The sequence below is a fragment of the Sinocyclocheilus rhinocerous genome, unplaced genomic scaffold (assembly GCF_001515625.1).
Source record: "Sinocyclocheilus rhinocerous isolate Xijiao unplaced genomic scaffold, SAMN03320098_v1.1 scaffold1150, whole genome shotgun sequence".
NCBI lineage: Eukaryota > Metazoa > Chordata > Actinopteri > Cypriniformes > Cyprinidae > Sinocyclocheilus > Sinocyclocheilus rhinocerous.
In genome coordinates, this window is record NW_015666491.1 from 553166 (window position 1) to 565028 (window position 11863).

The following is an 11863-nucleotide window of genomic DNA, read 5'->3' on the forward strand; positions in this document are numbered from 1 at the left end:
GCCAAACCTCTCTCACACCTCGTCAAAAATCTACCCTGCCACTGCCGCCATCATGTTTGCTACTATTTATTAACTTGGCGAAATGTTTGCTGCTATAGTGCTTGTAAAGCACGGTCACAGTATACAGTTTCAGCAGCCCTTGGTGTTTAAAACGCATATCTTGATTTGTTTAACGTCTCAATCAACTTGCAGCACATATTTGCATCGATTTTCAACCGACTTTGAGTACATTGTTACATTCCTATTACTCACAAAAGCAGCATAGGGAAACTTTAAACCAGAGGTGTCTAAACTCGGTCCTGGATGTCCACTCTTCTGCAGAATTTAGCTACAACTTACCTGGAAGTTTCTGGTATGCCTAGTAATACCTTAGTTAACTGATTCAGATGTATTTAATTAAGGATGGAGCTAAACTCTGCAGGACAGTGACCCTCAGAGCAGGATTCGACACCCCTGCTTTAAACAATCACTTTTTTTTTTGTTATTTAAAACATTGAATGTGTTTAATTAATTTGTGTATATTGAAGTCTGTCAGTGTGTATTGTATATAGAATAACCAACTGTTAGTAATTTTTACTGTTATTTTCTGATTTTAAAGGCTCATGGTGAGACACTTCATACACACAAGAAGGGCGTGCAAGCTGGCCTCCTAATACGAAGACTACGATGGTGCACTGCAGGACACCTTTCTCCTTTTAAATGTTCAAGAAAAAAAAGGACTGTAATGGACATGTATGTGTGTTTTATTTCAAGCTTTTCTCAGTGGTTGTTTCCATGAGGTATGAGTGTATTTTCAGCTTTGTATGACAGTTTCTTGGCCGTTTTTTGCTACTTTTGTGCCCTTGTTGTATACATATACTGGCATTCACACATTAGCATGCACAGGCAGGTTGTGTACTGTTCTTAATATTAAAACCCTGTTTATAAGCACTGCAAGAAAAAAATACAATTTAAATGTTTCAAACAAATGTTGTAGTATATTTTTTTGATCTGGATCTAAAATAAAGTTTACATTATCATAACTAGAAAATTAATGTTAAAAATGTTGAACTTAAGTTGAAACAGCAAATATTGTGAAGTCAAATGAACTTCAATAAAACAATTCAGCACTAGGCAATATTTAAATTAGTGAGTTGAAATGATTTGTACTTTTAAGTTGATTTAACTTACAATTTTAAGGCAGCCACAAAACTTAAGTTTTTAAGTTGAAAGGGGTGAAAATTTTTTACAGTGCACTACACTAAATAAATTAGGTAATGTATTTCATGCAGATTGTTTTTGTCTTGGTAAAGGACTACCAACATTTGTATAAACATTTAGTTTCAACCTGACTTTGTAATTTATGCAGCTTTTCTCAGTTGTAAGTAATTTGTTTCTCTAAGGAGGGAACTGGGTTTAAGGCCACATTATTTGTCCTTTTTCCACTCAATATGCCGTTATGTAATGGCTCATATTAATTCAAAGCAAATATATTATGCACAGAACTCTTCCCTTCTTAGGCCAGGGTCCTCCGGAAAAGCCTTCGCAAATAAACGATTTAATGTAATCAATTTGTGCTGCTGTGGGAACATTGTTTTAATTTCCTCTCAAGTGACTTGTGCTGGTGCGCTGTGTGAAGACAAACTCTCAGCCTGTGCACTGCACCATGTCAAGTTTATAATGATGGAAGCTGCCATAAAGATCACAGCAAAGCTGTTTGGATGGTTTGCATGTGATGACCCGTCTGTCAAAGCATGTTCCGTTTTCCATCCTAAATACAAACCAGAACATGTTTTTCAGAAGGACTAGTTTGACACTTTTCATAAGATTTTCCACTGATTTTCAGTTCTTCTCCAGCTCTGATGTGGCTCACTAGTACAGAGCCTGAAAGAATCGGTCATATCAGCCATGCAAAATCTGACACCTGCCTCTGAAATGTTTTTGACCCTGATGCTTTCCAGGTACAATCAGCACCAATGATCTCAGCTGGCCAAGTGCACTTAGTACTCTTGCACAGCATGACAGATGTGGCTTCATTACTTGGCCTTGTTTTGCAGCATGCTGTCGGCGGACATTTGTATCAAAGAGTATGAGCTTAATAGGGGTCAATTAGTAAATTAGTAAAACAGATGCAGCACTTTTGCATCTGAGCATTATTTATACTGTCATTCTTCTCAGTATACAACCATGCCTTTATCTATCTTTATCTGTCTATGAAAATTGGACAGAAAGATTGCACCTTATATTCAGAAAAGTGTGTCTAGAGATGACTGTGTGCATTTTCTTGTGATTATGCCAGCTATAACTCATCAAATGATAATCAAATAACAAAAGAGCATTATAACCACCATATATCTGCCACAGGTTATTGGGCAAACATTTGCTGGCTATCACTAGATCGAAGAAGCTCTAAACCAGACATGATGGATTAGCTTCAACGTCATGTTGGGTTTGGCATGTCTTTATCATATTCCATGTTGTGAACATTATCAGAAGAACGTTCTTGGCATCATTTTCATTAAAAGGTGCATTCAAAAAAATGCAATACTGTTTTAAATGTTTTTTAAACAGTCTCTTATGCTTACCAAGGCTGCACTTATTAGATCAAAAATACAGAAAAAAAGCAATATTGTGAAGTACTATTACAATCGCAAATAATGTTTGAATATATTTTAAAACGTCATTTATTTATTTGATGGCAAAGCTGATTTTTCAGCAGCCATTACTCCAGTCTTCAATGTTACATGATCTTTCAGAAATCATTCTAATATGCTGATTTGATTCTCAAGACACATTTGTTACTATTATTATATGCTGAACACAGTTGTGCAGCTTAATATTTTTGTGGAAACCATGATGCATTTTTCCAGGAATCTGATATAATCTGAAAATTCAAAAGGAACAAACTTTTCAACAGTAGTGTACATATGGTAGTTTTGAATATTTATGTATACTCTCATGAGCTGCAGTCATATCAGCAGTCTAACAATTTTTTTTTTTATTTAACATTTTCATTATTATAATTAATTAATTGCTAGTAATTGAGAATCGATTAATTGATTAATTGGTTAATTGATGGATTGATAGATTTTTTTTTTTTTTACATGGAGCAGGTCAGACACATGGGTGCGGATATATACTCAGTTGTAACTCTTTTTTTTTGTTTTGTTTTAAACTAAGTTATTGTCCACTTCCTCTTTTGTAATAAATGACATGGTTGTGTCATTATATGATTTCCATAATTTCTTTGGTGAACTGGCTGCTAAAACAACAGCACATGTTAATAAACAATGCAACTGGGATCCGTCAGATTAAGTATACAGAGCTAGATGCTACATACAACTAGAAACAACACAAGGTTCGGAAAACATTCACATATTTTATCACTAGTACTTCTGGTGTTCAGAAATAATAGTATCTTATTGTATTCTGTCCTTTTGTGACTGCAGCTTATTTGCAATAAAAATGGTTTCAAATGCTCTTTCTGACTGTGAAAGATTTCAGTTCTGAAAGTATGTTCTGATCAAAGATCAAAAGAATTTGGAGTACCATGGTTCACATTTCTTTATTAATAATTAGTCTTTAAAAAAACTATTGTATGGAGATTATGTAACAGGGTTTGTGGCTTTATTAAAACAGTAGTGAAAGGTGGTTCAACTATAATCATAAAATCATTGAGCGCCAGCCCCTAAAACAATGATATGAATTTATCAGTTCCTTCCGTTGTGTGATTTTGAAGGAAATGACTTGCCAAAGCATTAGCTGCAAGTCTAAACAAACTGTTTGGACTGAGACAAAAACCTGCAATTAGGTGATAATAGTGTTTGCAGAAATACCTGCTAGCACATTGGAGAAAAGCTTTGCTTGCTTTCCTGTCTGGCAAGCATGTCTATTATAGGTTAAAATTGTTTAATTTTGCTGAAGTCAAGAGTAATTGTTGTACACATGCCCAATCATTGGACATAAATGGTATCCGAACATGATACACAGCAAGTTGAGTTTCTGATATGAGCTTTGCACAGGGAGAGAGCCTGTATATGGAGTTTTGATCAGTACAATGATTACCCCCAAAAAAGACCCATTTTTATAATAGATATGTCAGATAGCTCTGAACAACCAAAATAGCTAATTGAAATAGTCACGCTATACTTAATGCACTTATACTTTATAATATAGAAGCATGTTTCTGCCAAGTAATAAAAAAGGTCATTGTAACTTTTTATCTCACTATTTGGACTTTTTTTTCTGCAATTCTGCGAAAAATCTAAATTGCAAGATATAGGCCTAAACTATTGGCCTAAACTCAGAATTCTGATTCTGTTTTTCACAATTCACAGTTTATAGAATTGTGACTTTTTCCCTCAACTTTTTTTAATGAAATGTTTACATTTTGCAATTCTGTGATTTTGTAACTGAGGAGGAGCGAATGTAATTTGTGCCTAATGGATGGAGCTAGAATATCCAACCACACCCTAACCATACCCACAATTCTATCCCTCCACCCCATTAGACGTCCAGAGAGGAGGCCCTGATAGCACACGTACATCACGGAGACATCTTTTTGACTTCTGCAAGATGTTTTTTTTTTTTTTTTTTTTTTTTTAAGGGTGTTTGCTCATCTGCAAAACGTCTATAGGACGTTTCCTATCAGAAGTCAAATAGACGTTTAGAAAATGTCTTTAAGATGTTTATGATTTAGAATGTATATGAAACTGACATCTGAAAGACATCTATCAGATGTTTGTACACAGCAGATGCTTTCCAGATGAAGCGATCTTTAACAAACATCTTGCAGATGTATGTGCACTATCTGGGTCGTACATCATATCGGGAGAACAGACCACAAATGTTCAGCATGTTGTCCTTTTTCATACTATTACAGTGGTATGCAAAGAAAAGAAAAAAGAAAATAATCATGTGGAAAAGAATGTAGTCACAATCTGTGATGGCGAGGAACGATGGAGATGAGGAATAAACGAAACAGTCTTTAATCCATGGAACACAGGGTACATCAACACTGGAGACAGCAGGAAACACCTCAACGTAACGAGTAGAACCGACAGAGACAGACTAGGACTTAAATACAAGGGATGATTGGGGAAACACAGGTGTATGGGATGACTAATCAAACTAATAACAAAACGAGGACAGGAACATGACCAAATCAGGGAGCAGAAACAAGGGCAAAACATGACACAGACAGTCCATCATCCTGACAGCAGTGACAATGGCTCTTGCCATAGATATTCTTGTTATAACATGTCACGTTAAAATACCATGAGTTACGTTATTCTCATTATATCTGAAAATAAATTATGAAGGAAAATCGACAGCTCATTCAGTCAAATAGACGGATAAGCTTTATTTGTAGGGCAACCTTATGGTTTAAAACAGTGTTTCTCAACCCTGGTCCTGAGCGCCCCCCAACACTGCACATTTTGTATGTCTCCCTTATCTGACACCCATTTCAGGTCCTGGAGTTTCTTTTAATGAGCTAATGAGTTGAATCAGGTGTTTGATTAGGGAGACACACAAAATGTGCAGTGCTGGGGGGCACCCAGGACCAGGGTTGAGAAACACTGGTTTAAAATGATTAGTTTTAGTTTTTTTGAATGGAAGTTCCCCAAACCAGAAGTACCACCCATAATTCAAAAAGCAGTAGGCTTGTCAAGAATAAGGCGGATAATAAGATCGCAAGTTCAGCAATGAAAGTGGCTTAAGCATACAAACCCTTCGCCTACCAACTGCTCTGTGTTTGTCCAATCCATGAACATTGCCACTGGCCATGTTTGCATTATTTAGCATAGCATTATTGAATAATAACATTTATTCCTCACTAAATATACAGTATCTGGAAACAAACAAAAAAACGTTTAAACATTGCTGTAGCGTGACGCTCCTATTATCACACTATATTTCATAAAAAATGTATTGTATGGGGATGTTATGAAAGTCACATGCAGGCCATATGCTACCCAGATTACATAAATGCTTCATAGCATTGCTTGTTTTATTGATGACTCATTTATTGTAGCATGACAACTTGCTGTATGGTTTAATTCTGATGAAAACAGCATTCTTTAGTTTACAGTAAATGCCGTAAGTCAGGTAGTTTGATCGATCATTAAAAAAAAGACATTTACAGTGTAAGTTTAGACAAATGCAATGCCCTTCTGGTGAAATGTAATTATGTAATTTTAGTAAAACACTGACTTAAATTATAGTTGGGAGCAGTTTATTTATTGAGGGTGTTTATGAAAACAACAAAACTCCACCATAAATTTCACATAAATCTTACTGTTGTAACAAGAACAGCTCATATTGTTTCTCCATTATATATATATTTAAAAAAATTCTCAAGCTACCTTTGATTGGGATTGGCTTCTTTTTTTCATTGCATCTTTTTTTTTTTTTTTATTGTGCAATGTTCTAGCAGATCTGTGTAATTGAGAGTTTGTTTAGTTGTCTCCAAAAGAGACAATACTGTGTCCACATTTTCCATTATCATTCCTCAGAAAGAACATTTGAATATGTTTTTTTTTATACTTCAATGACTCTGGGGAATGTGCTGTATGAGTAGGCCTACACAGAAAGCATATGCCTAATTATTTCTACTTATTTTTATGAGTTAAATGCAAATAATGAAAATACTGCATTTCAGAAAAGACCTTCAAAAAATCCAGTGGAAAGCAAATTATGATACTAAAAATACAGTTTGCTAATGCATTGTTTATGAATGTATGTATTTGGAGATTAGTTGTATAAACACACCATTTTTTAAGTTTACTGTCATTATGCTTACATGAATTTGTCAATTTGTTGTACTGACATTCTAAATACATTACCCTCTTTTATATTTATCATAAGGTACATAATAGAGTTACTTCCATCTGTTCCAGTTTAGACTGCAACAGGTCTTGGTCTTTCTAATTATGATTGTGGCCATCCAAAAAAAGTTATACTTCTGTTTAGTAGATAGCTAGTAGTAATTATGGTTAGACTGACTTTGTTAGATGATCATAGTTCATGAATGTTTAAAACAACTACTTACAAGAAGGTGGTTTAATGTAAGGGTAACTAATATTCAACATTTGTTGTATAAATTTACTTTACAAAACAGATTGTTGTGTTTCTATAGTAATAACTGGTTTAATTGTCTGTTGATAAGCATAGATATTTATCTAAAATACTATGTACTGATGTTTCAAGTGTTTTGGCAAGTTAAAAATGTCCTCTCTTGTGTTGATTATCTCCAGAGCTCTCTAAGCTCTGAATGTAATTGCAAGCCAGGACTTGATTGGCTCTTGAGTTGTTGGCTTTGGGCCAGCAGACTTTCTCCATATAATAGCGGGAAGCAGGACGACAGCTTCTAAAAGAGAGAGCAGACAACAACTCATTTGGTGTGGTGGAATAACTCTACAAACCTAAAGTGAACAGATCAGAAAATGTGTAAAGGATTAGCTGCCCTGCCCCAGACATGCCTGGAAAGGTAAGATCTTTAAAACATTTTAGCAGCACCATGTATTAACTTAAAATTCACTCCATGCTACATTAACTACGCAAGTCGGTTGGCAGCCTCCTTTGGGAAACAGTGCTTGTGTGTTTTGCAATATCTGTGTATTCTGGAGCAGCTGGGAATTCTCAAAATACCATTTTGAGAAAGTCTGTATGGTGTTTTGTATGAGGTTTAGGTAATGAGTATTGATCACTGTATATAGGAAAACTTTATTCATTATTTAATTTAATAATTTAATTTATGCATTTAGCAGACGCTTTTATCCAAAGCGACTTACAGTGCATTCAGGCTATACATTTTTTACCAGTATGTGTGTTCCCTGAGAATCTAACCCACAATCTTTTGTGCTGCTAACACAATGCTCTACCACTGAGCCACAGGAACATTTGGCCTCAGAGTTGTCGTTTGGTTAAATAATTTCAATTATTCAATATAAATTTTATAGAATCTGAAGGATTGTACATTTTGTATTGTGCATATGTACTGTATGGTACATTTTAAGTTTATCTTATTTTCCACTTCTTTTAGTTTTTTTTTCTTCTTCTTCTTCTTCTTCTTAGTTTTGTCTCTGAAAACATCAAGGTTCCCCAATGTTACCAAAAACCAGTACACCCTGAACTTTGTTTAGTTCTCTGTTCATAACAAGATTTGGAGCAGAATTCCTGAGAACAGACTAGCATAGAAGTATAGCAATGAGGACTTCTATTGTGACTATTGGGCCATACTCTGATTAAACAATTTGTGCTATTGACTCATTCACTGTGTAAACATATGTTTATCACTGTTCTTGGCTTTGGTCTTAATGTCTGGCCCCGGGGCCTGGAGTACTTCTGAAAAGTCTATTTGTACATCAGAAAGACAGTTTTAAGATGGCAACATGAGGTGGTTTATAATGTTGCATTAGATAATTGAGCCATAAAATCTGAATTTTAATAAATGGGCTTTTTAAGCTGAGAAATGTGTGCATTGATGTCAGTATTTTTTGGAACAGTAGCTATGTCTGTGGCAGCAAGATGTTCACGAAACCTCAACAAATCACCAAGTTTGTTGACGTCACTTCATCCACAGTCATCTGGGAGGAATATGATTTGTTTTTGTTTTTTTGTCACAAAACATACAAAAAAGATATTGCATCTGTTTTTATCTCTACAGGGAGTGTGAAATAGTCCTGAATAGGTGTGAATTGAACACCTTCAACACGTGTTGTTTTATTGTGTCATCTGTCAAACTGTAGTAATTACTGTACTGATGACAGCTGTACAGGTCAATAATAAGCAGTGAAGAAAAGGTTTCTATAGCTGACGTGCAAAAGGATAAAAACTACATGGAACAAATTATCATTCTCTGTAAAACAATATGTGTATTTTGACAGAAGAAAATAGATAACACTAGGCTGATATTTTATAATCTGTTGACAGGTATGTTGTACATTTTGGAAATGTCCTCAACATTTAAATTGAAATTCCATTCATACATAACACGAATCATTTATTAGTGTATGTTAAACGTGCTAATGGACATCTGTATGGATTTGTGTTTGTGCTGTCTTCAGGGCTAAGGAGATCAAGACTAAATTGGGAACTCTGCTTCAGAAGCCAGAGAATTCCATCGACCTTATTATCCCCTACCAAGAAAAGCCTGAGAAGAAACCAGAGAAGCTTCAGAAGTGAGTTCCTGTTGGCTCTGTTCACTTTCCCTCTAATGTTTTCTCTTCATCTCTCTTTTTCTCTTGATGGGGACTTCAGCTCTTCAGTCTCTTTACATACTTCTCATACTCATTTAGACCAAAAAGTCTGTGTATACAAAGAGCCCCTTTAAACATAAGTCACCATTAGTTTAAATACATTTTTAAAAATGTTTAAATAAAACTGAAATGACCATTCGAAATATTCTGTTTGCACTTAAAGGTGGAAATTTCAGGATGATTGTTGTATGTTTTCAGGTGGAACTCATCCACTTAAAATGGGGGAAGTCATCAACCATGATGTTTAAACGTGGAAATCGTTTCAGGGGGGTTTTGGGGGGGTTTCAGGTGGAAATCATCCACTATGATGTTTAAAGGAGGAAATCATCTAAGAAAGAGTGTTCAAAAAACAGTCATCCTGAGATGCTTTGCACCTTTGAGTGCAAACAGAACATTTCGAAAGCCAGAGGCGGACAGTAACTAAGTACATTTACTTGAGTATTGTTTTATTAGTAATCACTCTTGGGGCTTCATGAAGTGATTTCCCAGCATTTTTTGAACACTGACCAGTTGCAAATGTTATATTTATTTACAACAATTCAATAATAAGTAGTTAATATTGTGGTATATATTAGACACAATATTGTCTGATTTTGCTCAATTGTGTACGTGAAAATATTACCTATAAAGCCACAGAAGAACTGTTGTGCGTCTCCTAATAAAACACAAAAGGTGTTGGACTGAAGCAGGAACTGCACAGACTGTTCTGTGTGTGACATCAAAGAACAGCAAGAGCGATTAGACAGCATTTAAAATGTTTGTTTTGATGTCAAATAAGTCTTGCTGTTTTGCATTTTTGGTAAAGCAGTGTTGCTGTTGTAAAGTTATACAGCTACAGTTGTGTTGCTGGGTTTTAAAGCAGGTTTGATTTTTTTTCTCTTCCTTATCACTCTGTATTTACAGGATTTCACTGTACTGTATTCAGCAGGTGTAATGTATTCTAAGTTGCTTCAGAAGTATTGCAAGTATTACGTACAACCATAAAACAGTGCATTGACATAAAAAAGGAAATTTACTTTTGGTACGTAAGTACTTTTAAAAGCAAGTACTCCAAATTGGTAACCACTGGTGCTCACTGGACAAAGAGGTAAATCCAAGGTACTCATGTTGTGAGGATTAAAAAAAGGCCTATGTTCCACAGGCCATAGAGCATCTTAATGTTGTTTGCCAAGCACACATTTCAAGCCTTCTTCAGGGTGCTACTATAGTCCCTGCAATATATTTTGTCTTTTTTTATAGTTTCTGCTGTACACCATGTTTTACTCACAAACAGAAATCTTAGATAGATAATAGAAAAAAAAGAGTGTTTTTTATGTAATATATATATATATATATATTCTTAAATACATGAAACTAAAACAATAACTATAAAAGCGATGTTTTGCCCTTATATTAGCCAATATTTATTATCAGTAGCTTACAATAATAGTGACATTAATAATAATAACCAAAATGCCATATTTCTAAATAGGGGTGGTGCTGTGTGGTTTGAAATGCTTGTATACTTATGTCGTGCGTTAAATTCATATGGATCAAGTGCTGGTTATCACTTCAATGGAGCGGTGAAAGCATTGTGCCAAAATCACCGGTCCGGTCCGGTCCGGTCCAGCTGTTCTCTCGCACTGCAAGGTTTAATCAGATAACACCTTTTCATCACATGGTTTTTGGTGTTTGTTTCCCATGCGCTCCAGTAAAGCCGAGGTGATTAAAAATACCTGCAACTCTAGTTTTAACCAGTGCAAAGATATTGCATCGCTCATAACTTTTTGAAAGAAATAGCAGACACTGGACAAGGATGAATAATATGAGTGGGCGGGTGGGGTTTCGGCGATTGGCCCACTGGGAAAGTACAGGAGCTGCCATCGGCCAATCAATCTAGGCCTATTTTTTTTTATTTCCTCCACAACCAGTCAGGGGTACCTTCATTGCTCGGGCCCTGGGGCTTCAGCCCCATAGTTTTTATGTTAGCCTGGCCCTATTTGTGGATAACTATTTTTAAGTATTATACTGTAGAAAATGATGAGGTTCTAACTTGGAAAGCTACAGCAAAGAAGCAAAGTTCAGTGTGAATTCATAAAAAAAGCATGAGAATAGAGCACACTAACTACCTATTCATCTATTAATGCCCATAATTATACAGATTATCAGATGTAACTAAAAGGTTGAGGTGTGGAGAAAAGGGCTGAACAGCGGAGAGCAAGGGAGTCCGAGAGAAAAAATGAGGAAGGCCATATTAGTACATCCTGTAATGGAAAACTGAAAAGAGTCTGTTTATAATGAAAATTGTGTCCAAATTGACCGTAAAAACATTTGCAGACCACTTCAGCTCCATTTTACTTATGTAATGCCTTATGTAAGTGTTGATAATGGGGTTGTAATTTTCAAGAAGAAAAATAAATAAATAAATAAATATCCTAATCACGCAGGATAAGACATGTGAATAGAAAATACATCAGTAATCAAGTTAGACTGAAAGACATGTTTAAGAACTGGACCAGGCACGTGCACACATAGATATCAAAGGGGGCTTGAGCACCTGCCCTTTTTCTTCCTCGAGAGAAAGTGTCCTTTTTTCTGGGGAGTTTTTTTTTTTTTTGAATATATGTGACCCTGGACCACAAAAC

The 11863-nt window shown here is 35.4% G+C and overlaps 1 protein-coding gene across 1 annotated transcript in view; it reads left to right on the forward strand.

The window, feature by feature from the left end:
- The first annotated feature begins 7332 nt into the window (after window positions 1-7332).
- rgs5a (regulator of G protein signaling 5a) overlaps window positions 7333-11863 on the forward strand; it is a 9744-nt gene continuing 5213 nt past the window's right edge. The window contains exons 1-2 of the mRNA XM_016543775.1: window positions 7333-7468; window positions 9048-9161. Coding sequence (XP_016399261.1) covers window positions 7425-7468; window positions 9048-9161 — 158 coding nt within the window. The 5' untranslated portion in view covers window positions 7333-7424. The remainder of the gene's footprint in view (window positions 7469-9047; window positions 9162-11863) is intronic.